Below are 26,229 nucleotides of genomic sequence, written 5' to 3'. Positions count from 1 at the left end.
CTGAGTATTCAGTACTGGGATAAAAGGAAAATTAGGAAAGACGTCAGTAGAGGGTTGGATAGGCCTCCTTGAAAAAGTATATTTTTAGGGGACTTGTATGTATGGAGGGGGAGTCTGATTGTGCGTGGTAGAGTATTCCTGAGTCGGAACGGACCATCAAAGAAGTCTTGGAGGCGGGAGTAGAATGGAGTAATGAGGAGATGGAGAGACGTAGATCATGATCATGAGAGGATTTGATTCTGTAGAGCAGCGGTGCGCAAACTGTGGGGCGCGACCCCCAGGGGGGGCGCGACCCCCAGGGGGGGCGCGACCCCCAGGGGGGCGCGGGGTTTACAGAGGCCCCGCGCGCTTCCCGAAGGCACTTAAATTAAGTGCCGGGGGAGCTGCAGGGCCTCTGTAAACCTAACTTACCGTGGCTCCGGCGGCTTCCTCCCTGCGGCGCCATGGCAACGCGGCGTCAAAATGACGCTGCGAGGTCATGTGATGTCACGTTGCTATGGCAACGTGACGTCATTACGCCGGAGCGCGGGTAAGTTGGGGTTGGGGGGGGGGCGCGGGAGCGAGGGGACAGCCGTCAGGGGGGCGCAGGGAAAAAAGTTTGCGCCCCCCTGCTGTAGAGTATGGATAGGCAATGTAGTAATATGCATACTGGGGCAGTAGAAGAAGAGTGGTGGGCGAGGGGAATGAACCTGGCATCAGCTTATAGAATGGACTGAAGAGGGGGCAGATGGGAAAACCAAGAAATAGGTTGCAATAGTCTAGTCGGGATATAGTGAGGAAAGGACATATTTTTAAAATATTGGGAAGGCGAAAATTACAGGTTTTGGTGAGGTACAGAATGTGTGGACTGAAGGAGAGGGAGGAGTAAAAAAATTACACCTGAGAATCTAGCTTGTGGTATCGGGAGGATAGTGGAGCCTTTTATTGAAGTGAGAAATCGGGTATCGGTATAGAGTTATAAGGAGGGGAAATGACAAGTCCCGTTTTTGACATGTTAAGTTTGGAATAGTGATGGGACATCCACGAGAAGATAGTAACATGGGATTGCAGAGAAGGGGAGAGGTCTGGAATGGTGAGTTATATTAGGGTATCATCAGCAAAAGAGGTGGAAGTGAAAAATCGAATAACTTCATTTGTTTTCCAAGGGAAGAGCGGTAAATAGAAAAGACATTTCACAAATCAAAACGTTATATGTAATGTTTACACTTGGATACTTTTTTAGCCCAAATTTGTGTTTTTTTTACAGGATGGGAACCAGTGTTTCTCTGAGCCAAATATCACTATTTTCAGCTTTGGGGACCCTGTGGTTCCTGAGATACTTGCAGGTGAAGTTACCAAGTTTGAATCTCCCTCAGAGGAAACAAAATGGCTGCCAAATCTAAGGGAATTAGGAAGTTGCAACACCATTGGTTGTGGCTTCCTGTTGGACGTCGATTTAAATCCCCTTTTAAAAAAACAGGAAGTAATAATGGTAACTTTACCAGTATGTATCTCAGGAACTGGGGGCGAAAAATAATGTGGTTCAGCTCTGAAGGACCCTCTGGTTCTAATTCCGTTAAAAAAATGGAGTTTAGCTAGGATGGATTTCTCCTTTAATACCTGTCACTCATTTAATAAAAACTAATTGCTATCCAAGCTGAGCTGCTGCAGTCGCAAAAGATCACTGACCTAATATTTTTCTCCGCACTACTGGGTTTATTGTGCTTTTTTGTGTCTTGGTCTCTATTCTGTTGCCTCTGGAAGAAATAAAAAAAATATTTCATAGAGACTGAAATCCGGACGCTCCACAGGGCAAACAGTTATTGGGCTTCACAAGGAAAGGGAGTAATGATGTATTATTGCTACTGTTCAATACAATCTTCACTTGACATTTACTACTGTACGGTATGCTGCGTATTCTAGCAAATGGAAAGAATGTGATAATTGACCATGGGGAGTAAGTATATCTGTTATTGATTATGAGTGCATAGCTACTTAACAATAATTTACTGCTTAGCACATGATTTGGTTAATATCTATCTGTCTATGGGGCACATTTATGAAATGCCGGTACGGGTTATATCACACCCGTTCCAGCATTAACTCCTATTGACTTGAATGGGAGCTAACGCTCGAATGGGTGGGATATCCCATACCGGCACTTGATAAATGTCTCTATCTATTTATCTATCTATCATCTATCTACAGATGTTGCAAAGGTTATTACACCCTCCGTCGCATTGTGGTACAATAATATTTGCTTCATCTGTATCTATCTATCTATCTATTTTACTGTCTATCTATCTGCACAAAACATTCCAAAACACACAGAGGGGAGCACAAATTCTCTCAGGGTCTGTGTGAGAAAGAAAAACATTGAATAGTGCAATATATCTAAATACGAAAGGACATGGATCTTAACGGAAATGGCCAATGCGCTCACACGTGTAAATGGTAATAAAGCTTTTGTTACCATCTACACTTGTGAGTGCATTGGCCATTTTCGTTAAGATCCATGTCCTTCTGTATTTTGATATATTGCACTATTGTGTGTTTTTCTTTTTCACACAGACCCTGAGAGAATTTGCGCTCCCCTCTGTGTGTTTAGGAATGTTTTGTGGGACACTTTGAAAGTTCCTCTTTGTGGAGCAGCACTATTTGATTCACTAACTCTGTTTGTGTGGAGTGATTGGAGCCAGCACTTTTCTTTTTCACTATCTATCTACCGGTCTATCATCTCTGTGTATCTATGTATCATCTATCTATTTTTGTATCCATTTAGAACAGTGTTTCCTAACAGGGGTTCCGCGGCACCCTGGGGTTCCATGAGAGCATCAAAAGGGAGACGCGGGATTTCCCCGATCTCCCAGCGCAGGGCAGGTGCTAAGGGGCTGGACCGTTGGGTAATGTAGCCAATCAGGAGGAGGTGTCAGAAGCCAGGGGGTGTGGCCAAGCAGAGGAGGACGCAGCATGGGCTGTAGATAGGTAAGTCTGTGTGTGTCTCTGTCCTGTGTGTATTTGTTCTGTCCTGTTGTGTGTGTGTGTCTTTTCTGTGACTGTCTCTGCCCTGTGTCTTCTGTCACTGACTGTGCTGTTGTGGGGGTGCCTCAGCAACTGAGCACTGGGATGAGGGGCGCCTCTATAGCAAAAAGGGTTGGAATCACTGATCTAGAACATGCTAGAATAAATACATTACCTGCAAAATAAATACCTGCCTCTAGGGCCTTTTAGTGCTAGAAACACCAGGAGAAACAAGGTCGGCTATGTATAATTAATCGTTTTTTGAAAATGAATTGAAAGAGTGCATTGCCCAAAAAATGAATTTCTCACCTCAAATCATTAGCGACAAATGTTGGTATGCCAGTATTCATGTTCGTATGTTTTTATACGGTGTGCGTCATGTTCATACTGTACATATGAATGCATTAAGAATTTTTGCCTCTACTTGCAATTGATGTTTACGCCAAGAAAAAGTTGACGGATAAATTTGGACGCATTTCTAGTACATAGATTTCTATACCTACAATTCCACCATTAGTGTTATTTTTCTCTTAGTGGAAAAATAGTTGACACGCAATAGTTTTTACATTGGGGCACCAAGACACATTCATTTGTTCCTCTCCGTGCGTCAATTTTACGGCACAATTGCGTTTACCGATGCGTTGTACATTAACCTTGAAGTGTCTTGCACACACCCACAAAAACTTGTGTCTCCAATCACGATCTCTCGTTACAAAGTCAGTGACGTAAAGCAGAAATCTGCACGGCACAGCTATTTTCTTTCACATTTTTATTTCATTGTCATAATTTAAACTAGAAACCTGGGGCAGTATTACTGAGATCTGGGGGTACCCCCTGCCCAGCTCAGAAGCTATTGGCGACCAAACGGTGTACATCTCAGACTGGAAAAAATATGGCCGCCAACACGTAGCTGCCACATAGCCAATAAGGGTGATGGTCACCTCGGAGAAGGCAAAATACCATATTTTTAATTAAATGAAAAGTAGTCCCTGTGGGGCTGATAATAACGGCTTTACGTTCCTTACATTTTGTCATGTTTATTTTATCCTCCAGCAAAATCACAATTTATTCTTTTGCTGCTTTTATGCCTTTAGCAGTACCGTCCCATACCTCCAAACTGATTCTATTAACCAGATCCGGTACCTACAGTATGTACATGTGCCCAGGGCTGGAGGATCTGCAGTCTCAATTAACAAAAAACAAAGAAATGCTTGTTACTTTATAATGCATTACAAATGTCATTCAGAGATGTTTAAAAAAAATGCTACAAGTATTTTGTCATAGTACAGAACTGATTTATTTAAAAACAAAACACATGTAGGATATTGCTTGGACTGCAGCTTTAAAATCAAACATTTAAGCGGAAATAAAATAAAAACACATTCTTAGCAATTGTTTCAGAATTTAGCATACGTATAACAATTTTTTATTGTTCTGATTGCTCGATTGTTTTAGAATTTAGCATGCAAAGGCAGCTGTGCGGAAGTCGATCTGGAGCATATTATTTTTGTCAGGAGTTTGTACGTAATGCAGCAGTCACTCCCGATGTGCGAGGATCAGAACTGAGTTATAACATCATTTAAAAACATTTATTTTTAAACGAATGACAGTTGCAGCGCTTTAAAAACTTTCAGCAAAAATGTCATTATATCAGTATTTTTCTAAATAGAAAACCGCTGGAGGATTCCATAATTAAGTACAGGTATGTCATTAGAATGATAAAATTAAAATTGAAACCATTTAGTAGCCAGGAGGTGGTGTGAGAAGTCTGGGGGTGGGGCCAAGGAGAGGAGGAAACAGCAGGGAGGTGTGATAGGTGTGTGTATGTATCTTGAGCGCATCACACCTTTCACCATTGTGTCCAGTATTTTTGGAGACGCCACTTGGCAACCCTATGTGTGAGCAGTCTTGTGACATCCAGACCTGGGGTTGGGTTCCACCGGTTAAAATTCACACATAATGAAAGTAGTAGAAATGTTATGCAGCAGTCATGGTAATGGTGCACTGTTGGCAAACGTATGTTTTAGGTAACTAATAAACCAGTTACATAATAGGGTCTCTCCCGGGAAGTGACATTGTGATTCTGTTCGGAGGAAGGAGAGAGAAGGTGTGCGTCTCCGGCGCTGCACCTGGACCCTGGATGGCCTCCCCGCTTGTTTTATCCAACGTTTGTGAACGCAACACCTTCACTTACTGTGGATTTATCTACTAAAAACTGCGCTATGTTTTGTTATCTCTGAATGGAGAACTTGCTGTTTGCTCTTTGGATCATCTGCTGACATCCCATTGCTTCGCTAATAAGGTTTTTAACATCAACCTGCTGGAATTACTACAATACCAAGTGAGCAGGAGGGACATTTTATTTTTAAGCCTATCTTTTCTTGATATTATTACTTTTTGCATTGTCGCACTATGTTCCCTTGTTTTCTTTTTACATATACCTATGGTTAATTTAATCCACTGGACCTACAGTATCACAATATTTTTCACTAAATTCAATTCATGTTGTTTAATTCACATATCATTCATTTTTTTATGTATTTTTATTTTTTTTAATTTAAAGTTTAAAGTGTTATTTGCACTTGAAGCTTATCACCGTGGTTCACATAATACAACCATGTGTTTATTTGATTTCTTGGGGGGGGGGGGGGGGGGAAACCCAGTAATTACGACTTTCTCATCACATGGTAAAAGTTAATCTTTTTTGAATGTTGCAGATGCTTGTAAAGTTTACTAGCCAACTCCAATCGGTGGAATTTCAGCATTTCATGATTTGTGGATCAATTGCAAAAACAACAAAAGGGATATATTTATGTGCTTGTTGACAATAACCAGGGCATTAAATAAATTTAAGTATCCAATACCACTGTTTTGTTGTCAAGTAGATTCATCTGCTTAATAATTCACTAGGAAATTGCATATTTAATCTCAATGTGAACCAGCCAGGGCTTGCAAGTCTTTATCCCAGCACTTTCTAGTTTATTAGACCTATGATTGTCACAATATGTTTAGATCTGTGTATCACGCTCCTGTTAATACTTCCACGCTCCATACAGATGTTCTAGTTGTGTCACTGGGAGGCAGTGCTGCTTTGATTCTGTAGCAGCTCGACATGAAACCAAAGGGCAATACAATGGGCACAACTCATTGATCTTAGATTAAAGTGGGGGGAAATGTTCTTTACTCCAGGGGTGCTCAACTCCAGTCCTCAAGCCCCACCAACAGGTCAGGTTTTCAGGATATCCCAGCTTCAGCACAGGTGTCTTAATCAGAGGCTCAGTCTTTGACTGAGCCTCTGATTGAGCCACTTGTTCTGAGGCAGGGACTGATTGAGTCACCTGTGCTGAAACAGGGACTGAGTGAGCCACCTGTGCTGAAGCAGGGATATCCTGAAAACCTGACCTTTTGGGGCAGCTTGAGGACTGGAGTTGGGCACCCCTGCTCTTCTCTGGAAATGTACATGCTGCAGTGTATAGCTATACCACTAATCATTCTACAGTTGCAGCAACTTACTCACACACAAAAATCAATTAGAGATGGTCTCACGTTTCTTTCAGCTTTGAGCATCCAGCCACAAACCCAGTGCCCCCATGATTTTATATACAAGGATCTTTACTGTCAAGAAAGTACAATTAAATTTGGCATTGCTACAGTACAGTGTGTTAATTCTCATTTACAACCTAAATATGAACTGCAGGGCAACTGTGTGTGTGTCCGACTGACCACTTTCTGTGACTTGACTTGACATTAAAGCGGCAGTCTAGGCAGCCTTATTCTTTTCTTTTTGTATACATAGGGTTGAAGCAGGGGGTCTCCGGTGCTGAACCCCATTAATGTCAGCTTCGGGGACCGCCTGCTTCCGGAGATACTTACATCTGTAGTATCAGCTGCTCGGCTGTGTGATTCATGTCATGGTGGCTTTTCAAAGCTCCCGCATGCTGTGGACCAATAGGAAGTTGTGACGTCACCCGGTGTTGCTTCCTATTGGCCAACGTGATGCGGCAGCTTTAAACTACACTGAGACACCAGCAGCCCCCTACAGACGTAAGTATCTCAGGAAGCAATAGATCCCCAGAGCTGAAATGAATGGGCTTCAACTCCGGAGACCCCCTGCTTCATTCCTATGTGTGCATATGTGTATATATGTATATAGATAGATGTAGAGGTATCTGTACCATGTTAGCCAAGCTTCATAATCAAAAACAGATAGTCAGTACCGTTCTGTGACTAACGAAATGCTTTTATTTGTGCAAGCTTTTGAGATACAATGATCTCCTCTTCCGGGCGATATACAGGTGCGCCGACGAGTATTCTAAAACTTGCCTTGGAAAATCTGGAGCTATCACCAACAAGATCCAGGTACAAGCTGCAAACATTTCAGTGACAATTCTGCAGAGCCTAATGGCCCATCGGATTAACACAACAGGGGTCCCTGGCAGTCCCATTCAGTTTGAATGGGACTGCCAGGGACCCCGCTGTTAATCCGATGGGCCAATAGTCTGTCTGCAGAAATGTCACTGAAATGTTGCAGCATGTACCCAGCACGTACCCAGGATGTACCCAGGATGTACCGGGGTCTTGTTGGTGATTGCCCCAGACTTGTTTTAGAATCCTCGTCGGCACTACAGTATATAAATAAATAAAAGGCCGCTTGGATGGCTGTTTTCCTTTTTAGAACTCCTGTCTTCTATTTTAATTATTTTACGAAAACTTGTGCAAAAGAACAGGAGATATCTTTAGATCTGCAACAAATATAGTATGTGCAAACAATATGAGATTATAAGGCCCAGATCCACGGAGCTCTGGTCATTCACGTGACGTTGACTTAACGGTGTATCGTCAAAGGAAAATACCATGACATTAAGCCGTGTTTTATCCTGTAAAAAGCATAGCGTTAACTATAACGGCTGTGATATTGGTATGCATATGTGAAATGAGGCGTTATGATGCCATTGCATACTAAAGTCCGTTAAGGTTAACACAAGAACATTAATTAGATCATACCTAATCTTGGTGTTACTCAATAGGATCTGGATGGGTGTAACACCACAGTTGGGTATCACTGGCATATAAAAGGTAAATATCTCAGGAACTGTGTGTGGGGGGGGGGTCCCTGGAGCTAGAAATAGCAAGGTTCAGCTCCTGGGTACCCCTCGGTTCTGATTCTGTAAGAAAGTAAATATAAATTGGAGAAGGGGGTATTGCTGCGTTAAGAGTAGTCCGAGCTTTTAAAAACAAATTTACAAATATTTTTACCCAGGATTAACGCAGATTGTCTCTGGAGCTGAACCCCATTCATTTCAGCAATGGGGACCCCTTGCTTCTGGAGATACTTAACTCCCTACCAGGTGCCAGGAGCCATTCCAGCTGAGCTAGTTGAGCTTTAAAGTTTAAAGCTCCCTCATCACATGGGCCAATAGGAAGCCGAACCTGATGACTTTGTGGCTTCCTATTGGCCCGCAGGGCGCGGGAAATTTGAAATGCCGCCATAGCCGAGCGGTTACCGACAACTTTACGGAGGTAAACTTTACGGAGGTAAGTATCTTCGAGGCCCAAGATAAATAGATATCTCGCAACCGGTCAAGGATATTTGAGCGCCGTGACCAAAGCGCCGCTGGTTGTCTGCCGCCACTGCAACCCACCACTGGGCAGGTCGACATTGTACAATTCACTGTACTTCGGTTGCCCGACGTTCCTAGTTCCGTGACTGCCCCGCTCCCAGTCCCGTGACCGCCTCGTTCCCAGTCCCGTGACCGCCCTGCTCCTAGTTCCATTGCCGCCTCGTTCCCAGTACAGTGACTGCCGCTCCCAGTCCTGTGACTGCCCCGCTCCCAGTCCCGTGACCGCCGCTCCTAGTCCTGTGACTGCCCCGCTCCCAGTCCCGTGACCGCCCCTCTCCCCCAGTCCCATGTCTGCCCTGCTCCCAGTCCCATACCACCCCGCTCCCAGTCCCATAACCACCCCGCTCCCAGTCCCATAACCACCCCGCTCCCAGTCCCATAACCACCCCGCTCCCAGTCCCATAACCACCCCGCTCCCAGACCCGTGACCACCCAGCTCCCACTCCTGTGCCTGTCCCGCTCCCAGTCCTGTGACCGCCCCGTTCCTAGTCCTGTGGCTAAACCGCTCCCACTCCTGTGACTACCCCGCTCCCAGTCCCGTGGCTGACCACTCCCAGTTCCATGGCCGCCACGCTCCCAGTCCCATGCCCGCCCCCGTATCATGCCAGCCCTGCTCCCAGTCCCGTGCCCGCCCTGTTCCCAGTTCCATGGCCTCCGGTCCATCCAACTATAATTGTTGTAGTGGCGGCAAACCACCGGCAGGGCTTTATCATGGCCAATCGGCGGCAACCATAGGTCCCATTCCGCTCCCAACATGGAACAGGAAGTGGGTGAATACACCACCTCGTCACAGGAGATTAATTGAGCGGCCATATTAAAAAATTTTTTTTAGGATTAGGGTTTTTTGTTTTTTTTAAGCAGATATTTTAATATCATGTAGGTGATCCGAAATTGGATGGGAAGCCAGGAGTGGAACAGTGGAGAGTGCAATGTTTCAGGTTCCATATGGACCTTTCATCATTTATAAATAAATATTAGTGAACACAGTGGTAATTACGGATAATATCACCATAATGCAGCTATATGGACATTTAGTGAATCTACCCCTTAAAGCTTGTGCATAACAATATCTACTTACAGTTATCACGTTTGCCCAGTAAAAGTTGTGGCAACTGGCAATAATTACATTTTCTCATGGACAAATATGCCTCATAGAACTTCTCACTACCTACCGCCAAACATCAATTATCATGGTATTGTTTCTATTTTTTCACTGATAAGCATAAGTATAACTGCATATACGTAATGATATTTGACTATCCCTCTGGGGACTTTGCTACAAATTTGAAGAATGATCGTGGCATTTTTTGGCAAACCTCAAGAGTATTTGAAATGGGAGGAAAGAGAAGGGACCTAATTGGAAATAGCCATTTAATTTGAGTAAACACATGGAGGGTTACAGACACAGAACTGAGAAATGGTTGTAAAATTATATAGTTTGTTGTAAGTTGTAATAACATTTATTCGACCGACATTTAAGGCAGCTGTTCTTGTTTAGGAATTCCCCATTACACAGAACATGCAGCAGCGTGGAACAGTTTTCAAAAGGTATACATGTCTGCCACCAAAAGCTTATCCTATTTTTCTGATCATAGCCCCATAAAAACTTTGCAACACTTACACACGGCCTGGACTCCCTCCCCTGCTGCTCTCAGGCTCCTGTTAAAAAACAGCTGGAATTCTTCAAGTGGATAGGTAGTCGGATTTTCCCATGTAACGTAACATCAATGAGGGTCAACATACAGTGTGGGTTGCACCCAGCAATAGAAGAAGCACCGTCCCCAAGTCACCAATTTCTGCTACCCCACTCACCCGCATCTCACGTTAGAAGGCAGTTTGCCTGATACTTCCATGTCAGGCTTTAGGCCGCACTTATAGTGCCGGCGACAGCAACGCGACGTCGCCTGAAAACAAATGCATTGTCGTCATTGCGTGCGCTTATAGTAAGCGCGACGGCGACAGGGCGACGTGATTTTCGGAAGCCGGGAATATTTAATTTTTCAGGGGCTGTCGCCTCATGTGACAGCCCCTGAACCAATCAATGCCCAGGTCGCCCGTGACGCAGCCGCAAAGCGAAATACAACTTTTGCTAGTGGCGACGGGTGCCGTCGCGGTCGCAGGCACTATAGGCGCGGCCTTGCTCCTCAAAACAGAAAATGTCGGTCAAGTTCTCAATCTCGCTTATTTGTGCTCCTTACACCTTTGCCGCAATATGTAGCTCTTAATTGAAGAGGTTTTGCTAGGAAAGACATTTACAGCAATACTCACTATTGTTATACGTTACAGCATGACCAGTTTTATCAGTAAGGCTGCTCCAAGTTATACATCCAGGTAGAGTTTGCAGGGACGCGGATGGCCATTATTCAGATGCTATAAAAAAAAAAAATGACTCCTTTAATTAAAGACAATCTAACTTATTGTACCTCCACTCACATGTCTTATACCCTGAATTTGTGTGGTACCTATCCTCCTGCTCTATAATAGGCAAAAGTTCATCCTCATGGTCAGTGTTCCTATTGTGGGTTATTGTCCATGTGGTGGTGCTGTGGAACAGACACCCACCTAATATGCTTCCTTCCCAAATTAGTTTTAAGCAGCATGATTTCTATTCAATTCGTTTCTGATATTCAGTAGAGTATACACTCCCTGGGAGGACATCTTCCAGACATCACCCCAACAGCATCTCCAATCTCGTACAGAGTTGTATTTCATTTTGCTTGGTACCCCTATGAGTTAAAGACAGCAGGAAACTTTCACTTGTGGTGAACATAGCAGGGACACTTATAGTCTCTGTCTGATATCATGATGGCTTTTCTGTCCAATCTGATAAGCTTCAGAGTCTATTGGGTTTCCCCATATACATGTGAGCCTCAAAGAGACCATGAATTGTTGGCACTGAGTTTTTAGACTTGGACAGTGAGCAGAGTATTTAAATCTTTTCATAGGGGGTATGATTTCAGGGGGACTATGTCAACACCATGTAAAATGTCAGTAATTTGCTATCCTGTCCTATAGAATATGTATGAAATATAAAATATTTTTGTCTTCCTTCACAATTAATTTATTTGACACAAATGTGTGCCAGCTTAGACTTGGTGGTTTGATGCATAGAAGGTGCCAAAATGGTGGCAAGGTGTGCAAATTGTTGATATTGTTAATATCTTACACTATGTCATGTGCGGTCCCTAGAATTCATGCTATTATACTACATACAGTACAAACCACACCCAATATCACTTGATAATGTAGGGGATGCAAAGTAAGTGCCAAGTACTTTTGATGCATTAATGTGTATGTAGCCCTGTTTCCTTCTGAATACAGTATACCACCAATGCTGTCTAACCTGTTGGCTCGCAGGGTCCAAGCCTCTGCCACGGAGAGCCTGGGGCAATATATATATGTAGGGGTAATATCTTCCAGGTGCAGCGCCTCCATCTGTGATGACTCCCAGCCGAGCGGGAGTTGTTCCTCACAGGACAATAAAACAGTACTGCTCACACAGCATGTAAAAGAAACAGTAGCTTTACTAGCGGTAACCATAACCATGCATATATCAATCCTGTTAATGTTACTCTTCAATGAGACACAATAACTAACGCGTCTCGCAGGATGCGACCCTTCACTGTGTTCCCATACCGTGTCCAACACCCCACACCATAAACCCCCAAGGTGAATGTATGTGTGTGACTGCGCAGCCACTAATATGGACAATGTTATAGTTGGTGCACTTTATTGGATGTTACCTGCCGAGCGCTCCTGCGCTCTGGCTTGCAAATGGTCTTCACAAAGGATCCGACGACGTGGGGCTGTCTGTGATGTCCTCCGGGGCAATCCCACCCGGCGACTGATGGTGTTCCTGGAGAGGTCTGGTCCCAAACCTCTGGAATGCAGCTGTGACAGTCTCTGTGTCCCTAGTTCCACACACTAACGTGACAGGTTCCTATTCTAGGGCCTGTCCCTTATTAACTAGACTTGACTGGGGACTCAGGGCCTATCTGGGCCTGGGGTATGCGGGCCTAGTGTAGAGGCTACTTGCCTCTCTACACACTGAGCTCCTACTTCTTCCCCTTCCCGGTCTTCTCTGACTAGCGTACTCCCCTGCGCAACCTCCTACCTCTTCCTGCAGAGTTCCTATCGCCCTATTGGCTCCCTGGCATCACCTGGTCTGGCTGAGGCTGACGGGACTTGTGGTCTCCAGTCCTGGGCCCCTTCTGATTGGCCCATACTTTGCGCGCTACCGCAGCCACTATCTGCTCATGCGCGACCTCTCGTCTGACGTCGTCGCCTCCGGGACTCTGCGCATGCGCAAGTACTGATGGCGGCGCCCTGAACGCTCGGGCCGCCGCGGAGCCTCCGGTGTACCGAAGCGCTCCCTGCACACTCTGCAACCTTCCCTTATTCTCCCATTGCAGCTGAGATGAGGGTAAGCCTGGGGGACCTGGCTACATGTATATGTTCTAAATCACTGTCCATGCCATTTTAAAACCAAGATGCTTAATAAGGGAACTTCATACATTATTCATTTACCCTATTTGTTTAGCCTTTGTTGAGTACTGTATGTACATTAAGATATTGTATAGATCCTGCCACAAAGCTGGCTGCAAAACAAATTGCGATTCCGCTTGGATTATACTCATTAATACGTGTTGTATAATTTTTCTTATTAAGCACAACATATGCACAGCCTATAACTCAGGACACAGATGTTACCCATATGCTGCTGGAGTGGGAACTCTAACATTCCTAGCACAGTTTGTTGTTTCTTTCACGTTCAGTTGTGCACACAACAGCCCCAAAATAATATCAATATCAATTTTATTGATGTAAATAAACATATGTAACAGGGGCTCCCCCACCCTTTGGGAGATTTCTCTGTTACCTGTACTCTCGCTGTGCTGTACGTGTGAGGCTTACAGGACTGCTGAGTGTCCGCCGATGTTAGTGGGGAAGACAGGACAGGCTTTCAGGAATAGAGCTCTCATCTCGTACCCGGGTGCAGCGCCTCCATTCCCCGCAGGCCTCATCAGTGCTGGGTGCAGTCCTTGCATGAAAACCCATCTTTCACTCCCCCTGATAAACTGCAGTCACAGGCAGGAGTATAAAAGCAGCAACTGGTCTTTATTCTTGTACATCCGTACACAGCATACAATAGGTGCACTCTTCTTAGGGTCCCTGGACTGAACCCCCAGGGCTTGAGGCCCCAAAGGTCTATCCTTTGCTCCCCTACCCTGGGGGAGTAAAGGGTAGTATTCCACTCCCTTGCGGGAGGAGAAGGAAGGTGGCCAGAGCCCTGGCTCCACACTTCCAGCAACCACAAAATTTGGATCTACAGTCCCTTTTGTACCCAGGGGAAGGGTCCTAGGTCTGAGCCCCTGATAGGGCAGCACACAGGCCTCAAGCCCACGCCCCTTGCCACTCAACAGAGTTGTTTACTGCAGTGGGACCCAGATTAACCCTAACACTGCCTGCACTGGTACCAGGGCTTATGTGTTAGGCAGGGCAGATTAGTAGCCAAGGGGATACATGGTTACACATACATGAATTAAGAGGGAAAGGTCTTCTGAAGTGTGAGGGTTTTGTGGCAGTTATTGTGGCATCTGTCAGTACATTTCCTTTAAAGGTTTTCGGACATTAATAAGACATGTTTAGCAAGCTATTGTTTAAATACGTATTGCAAATGTTCATTCTTTTGTATACTTTGAGAAAATAAACATTCGGTTCCCTTTTTAGTTTTTTTTTGGGGGGGGGGTAGTATTTGGTACTGTTGGCGCTGCATAAATGAAAACGTACAAACAAACAAGCATACAGTACATACATGTGGTGCAGATTCAACACTAGCTCTTTCTGTGCCAGAGGACTCCAGTTCCAGAAGCCTGGAAGAGTTTAGATTACTTTTGCAAATCTTCTGATACTTTAAAAGGGATTTTGTTTAATGTTAATACACAACTTTAGTAACATCAGTGAACTGTTTATCCCTTTTGAAGCCTCTGGGGCTCACACCAAATAGTAAAGGGGATAAATGAAGCACGTCAGATTGTCAGCTGTGTTACGTTCCTATCAATACATACACTGTGAGTGCTCATTTGCATGTCATTTCCCAGAATCCCTGGCTGCAGTAGAAGCATTGCATGCTAAGAGATAATGAGGGAAAGGCAGGGTTGCCGACCTGTCTGAGACAAGTGAATGTGCTCACAAGTGCTATTCTTTATTGGCTATCAATACATAGGAATTTTCAGTCTCTTTGATAAGTAAAAATGAGCAAAATGTTCGCAGAAGATGGCGAACCAGGCAATATTTCCCCATTTTTTCCATGCAAAATGTTTTGTGAAGTTGGCTAAACTTGACATAATTTTTGGGGCACCAAGCAGTAAAAGTCAATGTGCAGTCACCCGACTCGTTACTGTATTGTTTTTTGGCAATGTGATTTTATTTTTTACCAAAATGAAATTTAAGAGAAATTTGCCAAAACATTTGCAAACCACATTTGATGAGATTTGCACATCTCTGATAAGCAGACCTGGGCCACTTGCCTTGTTAGGGTTAAAGGCTCATTCAGATTGCCATCAATTGCCATAATACAGTAGCAAGCTACTATATTTCTTAAACCAACGTGTGTACTCTTAAATGACACATTTTCATTATCTCCTAATAAAACAATACATTGACACTAAAATAGTATGTATGGTTAAAAAAAAAATTGTGCAACACTAAATACATGAGCTCTTGTGACATAAATATTGGTTTAGCACTTTCCTTGTCCATTCAGGAGGATGTGTGTTGAAATAAGGTGTTTGATTTTGTTACACAGGTAATAGCATGCTGCTACGTGTGCTGCCATCTCTCTATGAGATGCAGCCCGAGCCAATAAACCACCATCTGAAAGAGCTGGTATCACAGATGCCCCAGTTAGAAGAAGGAGAGCAGCACCACATGTTAAGGCTCTTACAAGCAGTTGCTAAAAGCAAACAACCAAAGGTAATACTCATTTATTACTAAACAAAGCCAGTTGTGCCTCATGTTAAGCCTGTTTTGGTTTTCCACTATTCGGGAACATTGTAACTGCGGCAGCATAAGGTAGGCAAGCATAAGAATCCTCATAGTTATATATATTTTTTAGTTTAATAATATTAATAATACATTTTAACACAAGTGCAGTTACATCTTTAGGTACTGACCGGCTCCTGCAGAGGCTAAATGGGTAGGAAGATGCTAAGCAAGATTAAGAGAGGGATACCATGGATTTAGTTGCCTTAGGCAAGGGTGGCCAACTCCAGTCCTCAAGGTCCACCAACAGGTTAGGTTTTAAGGATATCCCTGCTTCAGCACAGGTGGCTCAGTCAAAGACTGAGCCACAGATTGAGTCACCTGTGCTGAAGCAGGGACTGATTGAGCCACCTGTGCTAAAGCAGGGATATCCTTAAAAACTAACCTGTTGCTGTCCCTTGAGGACTAGAGTTGGCCACCCCTGCCTTAGGTCAACAAATCGAACTCAATTTAAGTGAATGCTTATTAATGAATAATAACTTGGGAGGGGGTATGATACCTTTTATTGGACCAACAAGATATGTTACAAGCTTTCGGATAACCCAATGAAGGCACCTGAGAGGTTTGAAAGCTTGTTACATGTCAACTACTTGTTGGTCCAATAAAAGGTCTCATACCCCTTATTCCCGCTCCCTCCTTTGTTACTACATGGAAGAAAGGATCAACACGGCTACTCACGCTTCTTAGCCACTAGTAATATCACTCGGCAACTCCATTATCAAACTATGAAATCCCTGCAGATAGAAGTTTAGGCAGAAGTGCTACCTACTCAGTCACTTTTAGATAAGTGGATTGATAGGTAGTTTTATAGGATGTAGAAACCATTATACTCTGGCCTCAATGTATATGTAACACCTCTACCCCCGGCCAATAGAAGAGGGGGCACATCAAACTGTCCCAATGTGTGTGTAGGTGATGCTCAGCATTTCCCTTGAATCTCTGGGTGCTGGAACTTCGGGCAGAGCTGGTATGGTGAGCAATAATAGAGCAAGGCGCCAGGAACTTATCTTTAATTTTATTAACACAGTCAGAATTTCAGGCAGCAACAGGACAGGTTTTCGTAAGTTACATGCAGACACGTTACACTCAGGTTTCCTCAACCATGATGTTTGTAGATACAGTAGAGCAGCTCTTTTTCAAGCCTTCCTCTACTGCCTGAGACAGAGCTGGAACTTGTCTCCTGCAATTCTTAGCAGCTTCCTCAGATTTCCTCAATGTGCCCTTGCTGGGAAGAACCTACTCCCTACTGTGGCAGGATCCTGATTTAGTGTAGTGTCTGAAGGGCCCCTACACCGTAACTTAGAAAACAAGAAAGGTTGCTAACCCTATAACAGGGCTAGTAGCCCCGGAGATCCTCTCATCGCAGGTCCAATTTGTATGATCTGAAGAAAGATATCCAGGTCCCAAACATTTATAACCTTTTCCCACCCCTGTGGCTGGGCAGGAAAAGAGAAGGCTTACCTAACCAAGTCATCCCCTGAAGGGTGGACTTTTCCAGTACCTCCTGGAAACAAATAAACTAGCCAATCACCACCCTATGTGACTTTCAACATAAAATAAGTTACTTTACATTAGTTACTTGGAATTGCTTACAATTAGGGCCTCTAAGAGAAAGTAACCCCTTAGCTCCCTATAAGGACCAGGACGTACTAAGAAAATTCTAGCATGCCCCAAGGGTGCTACTGTACATATACAAATACCTTTGTGGGTGCCTTGTACTAGTAATTATGATACTAGATGTTAGGATGTAAAAGTGTTGATGTTCCTCTAAAGAGATACTTACTTGTCTGCTCATCGTAAACGGGCCCAGTTGGGGTTTCTTGTATGTGATGTTCAGCTGTTGTTGGTTTTACTGAAGATGATCAGTAATACGTGAGCTCTTGCTCCTCCTCTGTTTTGCTCGGGTGGTCGAAGTTCAGACTGGGTTCCTATAGCCTCAAGAACCAGTCTGTCCAGCCCTCCATTAACTTTAATTGGAGTCTGCAGGCTCATTTACATGTTAAGTTGTCCTTTTTACCTTCAATTCTAATTCAGTCCGGCATCCCTTTGATATGAGTACAGGATTAAAACAGATTGTTCCTATTATAGTAAACACTTGGCGTCACAGGAAGGCCCCTCCAAAGTGCCTGGTCTGTGCAGACCATAAAGGGTGAGTTATATAAACATATTGTAGAGGTGATGTAATACAAATGGCAACCAAAGAAAAACAAAGAGAAAACCAGAGCACAAGAAACAAAATAACTTTCCAAAAGTAATACAGTTCTTTAAAAAAAAAAAAAAAACATTTCTTTGTTGAAAGTTTTGATGGGGTACAGAACAAAGACGGAGGACCAGGGACAAGATAATTATACAGTATGAAACACTAGTACGTATTAGAAATACATACACTCATAACAGTTGAGAGGTGATTATAAATCCCAACACTCTGGTTGACCCCCTGAGGGTGGTATTTAGTATTTGTACTATATAAGACGCGAAATGGATGAAAGACACGACTAACATTGGGATGAGAAGGGGTAGGGGAGGGATATAAACTTTGCCCCCTACAAATCACCAGTAGATTTGGAGTGGGTCAGTCCCTCAGGGTCTCTGCTGGCTTCGGAGGGCGGGAGATTTAACTGAACGGGGGAGGTCTATACCATAGCTACGCCTGCCACTGGAACCTGTGATACCAGGCCTCCTAGCCCTGTAAACGGGTAAGTAATGTTTCTTGTTTTTTAAGTTAGGGCGTCTCCCAGTATAGGGGCCCTTAAGACACAACACTAAATCAGGATCCAGAGACAGTAGGGAGTAGGATCTTCACAGCAGGGGCTCATTGATGAGACCTGGGGGGGAGGAGGGGCTGCTAAGAATTGCAAGGGAAAGATTCCAGCTCTGTCCATGGTTCAGGAAACCTGAGTGTCAAGTGTCTACATGTAACTTACGAAAACCTGTTCTGTTGCTGGCCTGATATTCGGACTGTGTTAATAAAGTTAAAGAAAAGTTCATGGCGCCTGTCCGATTATTGCTCCATACCAGCACTCAGACCTCAGCCAAGGCTCCCATACTAGCACATATTTGTTGCATTTTATACTTTAAAAAGGTTGTATGTTTTTACATGGCCGCTGCATGCCATATTCTACTTTTAATAGTAAGCATAGACGGGGCTTCCTCTTTTTTCCCATGCTGCTGCAATACCGCACCTCGCTGCAGAAAGTACGTGGGTTGTGAGTTTTAATTGATGTTTGGGGATATCATGAATTAGTTTTTCCCAATAGTGCTATCCATGGATCCAACGCTATATTTGAGTTCAGAACCACATTTATATATCCACCAATTTGTCTCCAGAAAGGGGCTATCACTGGGCAAGCTCACCAATTATGAGTCAAATACCCATTGTGATCACACCCTCATAGCGGGGTCATGTACCATCTTAGGAGCAGCTTATATTAATTTTCTTTAATGACCGCAGAAATTGAGTTTTTGGGCGTTGCCTCCCATATAGTATGCTGTATTCTGCCGTTCTTCGATATCTAGGCATTCCCCAGCTCTTCCTCCCAATTTGTCATGCAGGCTAACCTCTGGTTTGTCTCTCCACATATCAGAGTTTGATAGATGTCTGATAGCAGTACCTCATTTAAATATCTATTACTGAACATGATTTCAAAGCCTGTTGAAGACGCCGGGTCATGATTTAAGTAAAACTGCATGGTAAAATTCTTTCATTTTAAGTATCGGAATATTTCCGAAGATGGTAACTTACATTTTCCTTGGAAGTCTGGGAATGTTTTAAGACCCGTGATTGATATCATATGCTAGATGCCCACTTTTTTACCATACCTGGAAGGCTCCCTTGGGCCGCCCAGGAGCACATTTTGGGTTATCGAAGTACAGAGTAATGTCTGAGTGTTTTGTAGTAGGCTTGAACTTAAATTTCAGGCGGTCGCAAAGGGCCAGAGAGTGCCTACTCACTGGGTGAGTGAGGACCTGAGGGGGTCTGCCTGTTTTGACTAACCATAAGAGAAAATCGATATTGGCTGGGCCCGCCTTGGAGCACTCAATGTCAACCCACCGTTTGGCCTCTCTCTTGGAGTTCCATAAAAGGATCTGAGCTAGTTGGGAGGCATAGAACTACTTCATCAGGTCTGGGAGGGTTAGTCCCCGGAGCTCCAGGGGTCTATACATAACTGATGTATTTATCCTCGGGTCGCCCCAGATGAATGTAGCAATGTGCATTTGAAAGTCGCATATCTTTTCCTACTACTGGTATAGGAAGAGTGCGGAAAAGGAACATGATGGACTGCACTGTGCAGTAGATGTTAAGTTTGTTTATAGAGTCACACTCATCATACCAACCCTGTGGTGTAGCAGTTAGAGAATTGCACTAGCATATGAAAGATCATGGGTTCAATGACTGCATGGTATGGTATAATTTATAAATTATTATTTTAATTATAATTTTATAATTTATACATTATTTTATTTATTTTATCATTTATTATATAAAATAATAATGTATAAATTATACCATACCATGCAGGAATTGAACGCATGATCCTTCATATGCTAGTGCAATTCTCTAACCGCTACACCACAGGGTTGGTGTGATGAATATGACTCTATAAACAAACTTAATATCATGGTGATGGACTGCACTGTGCAGTAGATGTTAAGTTTGTTAGAGAATTGCACTAGCATATGAAAGATCATGGGTTCAATTCCTGTATTATATAAAATGTATTCACTGTTGGGCTGTCATTAGTCAGAGAAGGATCATGAGACCCTCCTGCTCGAAAGTCAAATTGAACTGTCTCCCCAAGCACCAAGCTTTGGAGAGCGTATATAAGCGCCGCGCACGTAGACGCAACCTGATGAAGCAGGGAGAGGAGAGAGCTGCAGAAAAGTAAGTCCTCACGGAACCCCTGATCGCGGCGGCCATTTCGCAATCCCGGTTTTAACGTGATCTTGGTTATGACGCGGTCTCATTATGTGGACCCAGAGCATCGCGTTATATCTGGGTTCAGCTGTAGATAGAAAAAAGCCATTGTAGTGATAATCTCTGCCCCAAAAGATTGCAGTATAAACCCAAAATACCTATTGTCTCTGATGTATAATAGCATCTAGAGATAACCGCGCCTCTGTGTATAAAGCGGCGTCCACGAGACACAGCTGCTGGAAGTATATAGCCATCGGTGGTAGGGGATATTCCTAATCGTATACCAACCTGAACCGGGAAGCAAACAGACTGCAGTCGGGCGGATGCTAATTTAAACTAAGTAAATATGGCTAAGAACTTGGGCAAAAGCAGGAACATCAAGTCGTAGGGTGCAGGAAACATATTATCCACACACTAAATAGGAAGGGGAAAAACAAGACTTAAAAACAAGGATTAAAACGCGCACTTGTAAGTGCATCTCAGTGGGACGAGAAGTAATATGTGTTATTTTTACCTTGAGAAAGCGTCAGCAAAACGTACGTCGGCAAGCAGGGACATTCCAATTTACATGGGAGAGAATACTATCATGATAACATTTATTACCACTCACATGTTCCGCTGAGATGCGCTTACAAGCGTGCATTGTTATCCTTTATCCACTCAGACATGAAACAACTCCAGAGATGGAGTTAATACAGAAGGCCATTTGGGTTTTAAATGGTAACAGGTTTACATAGTGAAGCAGTTCTCAAATTCCCAAAATTAAACCTTTGCAGTATGAACAAATAAACCAATGAGAAACATTTGATGAGTTAAAAAGTCAACTATTTTAGAAAGCTGCTTCATTATTCTCACATTGTGAATACAGTTACAGCATCAATGTGTTTAGCACCTACAAAGTTATCATTTCAGATTTGGTGTGCATAACAGTGCTTTTGATGTGACAAAGGAGAGTGATATAGGCAACACTGACCACTGCAGTGGTCACTCGCAGTGATGGAAAAAGACTGTTCTTTTCATTAGCTCCTTGAGTGCTCCTCTGACGTTGAGGGGGTTAAATATGTGGATACAAGGTTTTGTGGAATGTTGACATGTAAATAGGATATACGTAGCTGACAATGTCACTTCCTACTAAGGGGCCTATTCTAGTGGCTCCAAAGCTATCAGCGCCAAACCGCACAATTTGTCATGTACAAAAGTAGTGGAATGAAATGTGCGGAAAAAACAGTTTTCTCTATTGCAAACCGCGTCTAAAAAAGTGACATACTCGGGGTTGCCACCTTCTACTGAAGGCCAACCCGGAGAAAATGCAAAAAAAAAATTTCCCTTACTTGGAGCGGCGTGGTGCGGTGTGGTGCGGCTTGGTGCGGCGTGGAGCGGCGTGGTGCGGCGTGGTGCGGCGGTGCCTCCCGGCATCCTGCTGCAACTCTCCCTTCAACCGCAGTGAACATGGCTGTGTGGCGTCAAATGACGCCACGTTGCCATGACAACGGGATGCCACGTGATGTCATGATGCTACGTGGTGTCAAGTTGCCACGGCAATGTGGCGTCCTTTGATGCCGCGCAGCCATGTTCACTGCAGTTGGAGGGGGAATTGCAGGTGGTTACCGGGGAATGCCGGAGACGCAGCTGCTGCAGCACGCCACATCCGGTCACCGCCCCGGAGATTGACAGGCTAAAGCCGTAGCCCGGAGGTAAGTGCCCGAAACCCGGAGTCGCCGGGTCAAACCCGGAGAGGTGGCAACCCTGGACTTACTGCATGCTTTAACAGCCAGACTGCACAGTTTGTATTTACTTTAGAAGCGGATTGACCTGAGTTGGTGCTAACTCCATCACCAGTCTGACGTATGGGTTTTGCTCTCTCAGCCAAACCCATATTTCAGGCTCTGGATGTAACTCACGATACCAATCTCGCGCACTCTTAAGGTGGTTTTTAAAGTGCACTTTAGAAGCGGTTTGTCACACTTTCGGAGCTAAAAGAATAGGCCCTTAAGGACTAGATTCACTAAAGAGTCCTAAGCTTTAGCACACCTCAACTCCCTGAGTAGCAGTTAAGGCAGCAATGCGCAAACTGGGGGAGATTTTTTTTGGGGGGGGCGCGGGCGGTTGCAGAGGTCCCGCGCTCTCCCCCCAGGCATTTAAATTAAATGCCATGGGACCGCACGAGGCCTCTGCAACCTCTACTTACCGGGATTCTGCTGGCTTCAGCACGCGTGACCATGGCAACGCAGCATAAAATGACGCCGCGGGGTTATGTGACATCACGGTTGCTATGGTAATGTGACGTTAAATGACGCTGCAGGTCATGTGACGTCACACGACCCAAATGACGCAGCGCGAGGTAAGGAGGGGGGTGTCCAACGGAGAAGGTTAGGCAGGGGGAGGGGTCGCCGCAAAAAACGTTTGGCCTCCCCTGAGTTAAGGCATGTTAAAACTTAGCACTCTCTAGTAAATTCGGGCCTAAGAGTGTAAATAACTTCATACCATTCAAGAACACTTCCAGAACAGTGCTACTGATGCTGAAATATTTGTAATTAGCTCATTGAAGCTGCACTCCTGACAGCACTTTAAATAGAAAAATAGGTTTGAGCAGGGGGTCCCCGGAGCTGTGTATTTCAGCTCGGGGTCTGCTTCCTGAGATACTTACCTGTCCCAGGCTGGGCGATCAATATGGCAGTTTAAGAGTCCCACGTCCTGCGGGTCAATAGTAAACCTCAACGCCATCCCTTGTGTCTTCCTATTGGCCCATGTGACGCAGGATCTTTACACTGCGCAGAGATATGGCACCCACTATGGAGGTAAGTATCTCGGGAAGCAGGGGGTCCCCCGAGCTGAAATTAACGGGGTTCGGCTTTGGAAATGCCCTGCTTAAAACCTACATAATTAAAAAATGTAAAACTGATGTGACCCCAGGAGTTCTCCTTTAAAAAAACAAACGGATTAATAAAACTGAATCCCGTTTATGTCGGCACAGTTTCCTTTCATCGCATGTCGTAGTAAAGCATCTGTTGGAGGATGAGATGTTTCGGTGCATTGTCAGTTAATGTCTATGAATCTTGTTTAAATCCCCATATCATGTTTCCAGTCATAAAGCTTTTAACACCAATTAATGTAGAGTTTAAATAAAGCAAGGAGCAGAGACAGAAAATAATAAAAAGAGAAAGAATAATGATTACTTTTCTATGGAGACCCATAGCATGTAACGTATATGTTTGTGATTGCATGCCGGGATTGAAATTAACAGTCACATACCCGGCAGCTTTTTGCTAAACAGTAAGTGTTACTGGAAGACTCCACTGAAAACATAGCAATGCAGGGGATTTAAGGCAGGGGTGCGCACAGTTTCCCCCCTGCGCCCCCTTTCCTGCTCTCCCCCCCCCCCCTGCTCGGCTCCGGCGTGAAATGACGCCATGGCAATGTGACATCACGTGACCCCACAGCGTCATTTGATGCCGGGTTACCATGGCGACGTGTCGCCGAAGACTAGGTAGGAGAAGTAGAGGCCTCGCGCTGTCCCCCAGCATTTAATTTAAATGCCTTGGGGTAGAGTGCGTGGCCTCTGCAATCGAAGCGCCTGGAAAATCTTGCACCCCCCCCCCGTTTGCGCACCCCTGGTTTAGGGGGTAATTCTGTTTATGCCAAAGTGGCTGTTTGGGCTGGCTGCAGTGGGATGTTCGGCGTATCCAGAATAAGGCCCGTAGCAGGGTAAGGTTAGCGGGCCTATTCTTGTAGCTCTGAACTTGTCGTTGCTAAACCGCACGGTTTGGTATGTTCAGAAGTAGCGGAAGGAAATGTAACAAAAAACCCTATTATTTATTGCAAATCTCATCTTCTAAACCACGTCTCTAAGAAGTGACATACTGCACGTTTTTTTTTACCATGGTCAAAACTGCAACACTTTCTTAGCTTTCGTCACCCGGGAATTTGATATTCTGTATGCACCTGGTATACACCCAGAAACCTGCTTCTGTGTTTAGCTATGGTGACTTATTGCTGTTTTTCTTATGATACAGCTTATACTCTGACTCATAAGCTATCCCTATTAGGACATAGTTCCTGATTTATAGACAAGTACTAGTTGCCAGGTACCTACATACAGGTGCATATTCATAACGTTGTCTATACCCTCCTCCCCTAATTTATTATATTAGGGTTTGCTCATTTTATATGTTAACGATTTGTCTGTGGACATAGTAGATTTATTCACACACCACAGTCCTCCACATATTTTTTAGACCCCAGCACTTATCTTGCTGCTGCTACAGGGTCACCCCAACGTCGATCAATGGATTTTACTTCCATTTATTTTAATACTACAATAATAAAGTTCTTTTTAGTACCATCATCATATCACCCAGAAGAGAGGAAAAGAGCCCACAACTGGGTTTACCTTTTCTGGTTTAGTAGTATGTCATTCACAATACCAATCTCACGCACTCTTTAGGTGGTGTTCAAAAAAACAATGCGAGTTTATAGAAGCGGTTTGCATAACGGAGCCACGAGAATTCTAGCTGTCGTAAAAAAAAATGCGGGTTGGAGTCTTTGTTAATGAAACCGATCGGATGGGTGGATCTGGAGTGAAACCGCTTCTAAAAATGCCTTTTAGACACAGATTGGACATGCGAGAAGGGCTGACAGAATAGCACAGTTTGCTAATCCGAACAGAAAGGGCTCTTTAGGAGCGGATTGAGACACATCAGAGCTACGAGAATAGACCCCATGCATGCTGCTGCGGACCTGCTGGCCTGACTACCAACCAGAGATGTGCAAAACTGCTGCCAATGCAGTCGCAGCCTTTTACATTTCTTTTATCCCTAAAAATGTAATTCCTTGTTAAATGTTTAGCCAAGCCTCTGAGGGCTAATAACGTCTCAAAATCTGTAGGCTTTCAGCAAATATCGCCCGGCAGTGAGCGATACACGGTGTATGTGCCATATTTATAGTTCCAGCATTAAGCGAATGTAGCGATTTTTGAGAATTGAGCAAATTAGCATATTAAAGGAAATTGCAATGCGCATTGACTTAACGCACGGCGGATCGCTTGTGAACTCAATCACGGCTTTTTTCACTACTCAAAAAGGGCACGTTTTGCATGGTTCACAACCCCATGCAAAAACATTGCATATCTCAACAGCCAACACAAGGCAAGCTTTGTTCAGTGGCGGGGAACTTGTGTGCCTAACGAAATGGCGGTGTTTAAATGTCCCACGTCATAGTGATACTGGCACCCTCTACGGAGCTAAGTATCTCTGAAAGCAGGAGGTCCCCCCGAGCTGAAATTAACACAGTTCAACTGCGGAGATCCCCTGCTTTAATCCTATAATTACAAAAAAGCAATGCAGCCTGTAGTGCTGCTTTTAAGCAAATCTCTACATAATATGAGAGGAAATAGCAAACACATTTTACTCTCCAGAAAAAAAAAACTTTTGTGTTTGTAGACAAACAAACAAATACATGCAGATGTCCTGTCTACAGGGCTACACCATAAGGAAAACAATAGGACCATGTTTACTAAAGGGCTCAGTGAATGTGCCAGAAGGTGTGCTGTGGAATAGCACTGTTTAGTTAAAGGGCAGGACTAACAAACAATCTTTTTTTCCTGATTTACTTTCATACATTCCACTTTTTAATATATTCATTTTGTTTCGC

The 26,229-nt window shown here is 44.1% G+C and overlaps 1 protein-coding gene across 7 annotated transcripts in view; it reads left to right on the top strand.

Annotated features, from left to right (window-relative positions):
• VEPH1 (ventricular zone expressed PH domain containing 1) overlaps nt 1-26,229 on the top strand; it is a 197,960-nt gene that overhangs the window by 38,864 nt on the left and 132,867 nt on the right. For all 7 annotated transcript variants that reach the window (XR_012788028.1, XR_012788027.1, XR_012788029.1 and 4 more), the window contains exon 5: nt 15,430-15,596. Coding sequence is in view for 4 of the 7 variants with exons in the window: in XM_075570553.1 (XP_075426668.1) it covers nt 15,430-15,596 (167 nt within the window). In the remaining 3 variants the exon portion in view is untranslated. The remainder of the gene's footprint in view (nt 1-15,429; nt 15,597-26,229) is intronic.

This window comes from Ascaphus truei, chromosome 14, assembly GCF_040206685.1.
Source record: "Ascaphus truei isolate aAscTru1 chromosome 14, aAscTru1.hap1, whole genome shotgun sequence".
Taxonomy (NCBI): domain Eukaryota; kingdom Metazoa; phylum Chordata; class Amphibia; order Anura; family Ascaphidae; genus Ascaphus; species Ascaphus truei.
This window is presented reverse-complemented; position numbering and strand designations above follow the sequence as displayed.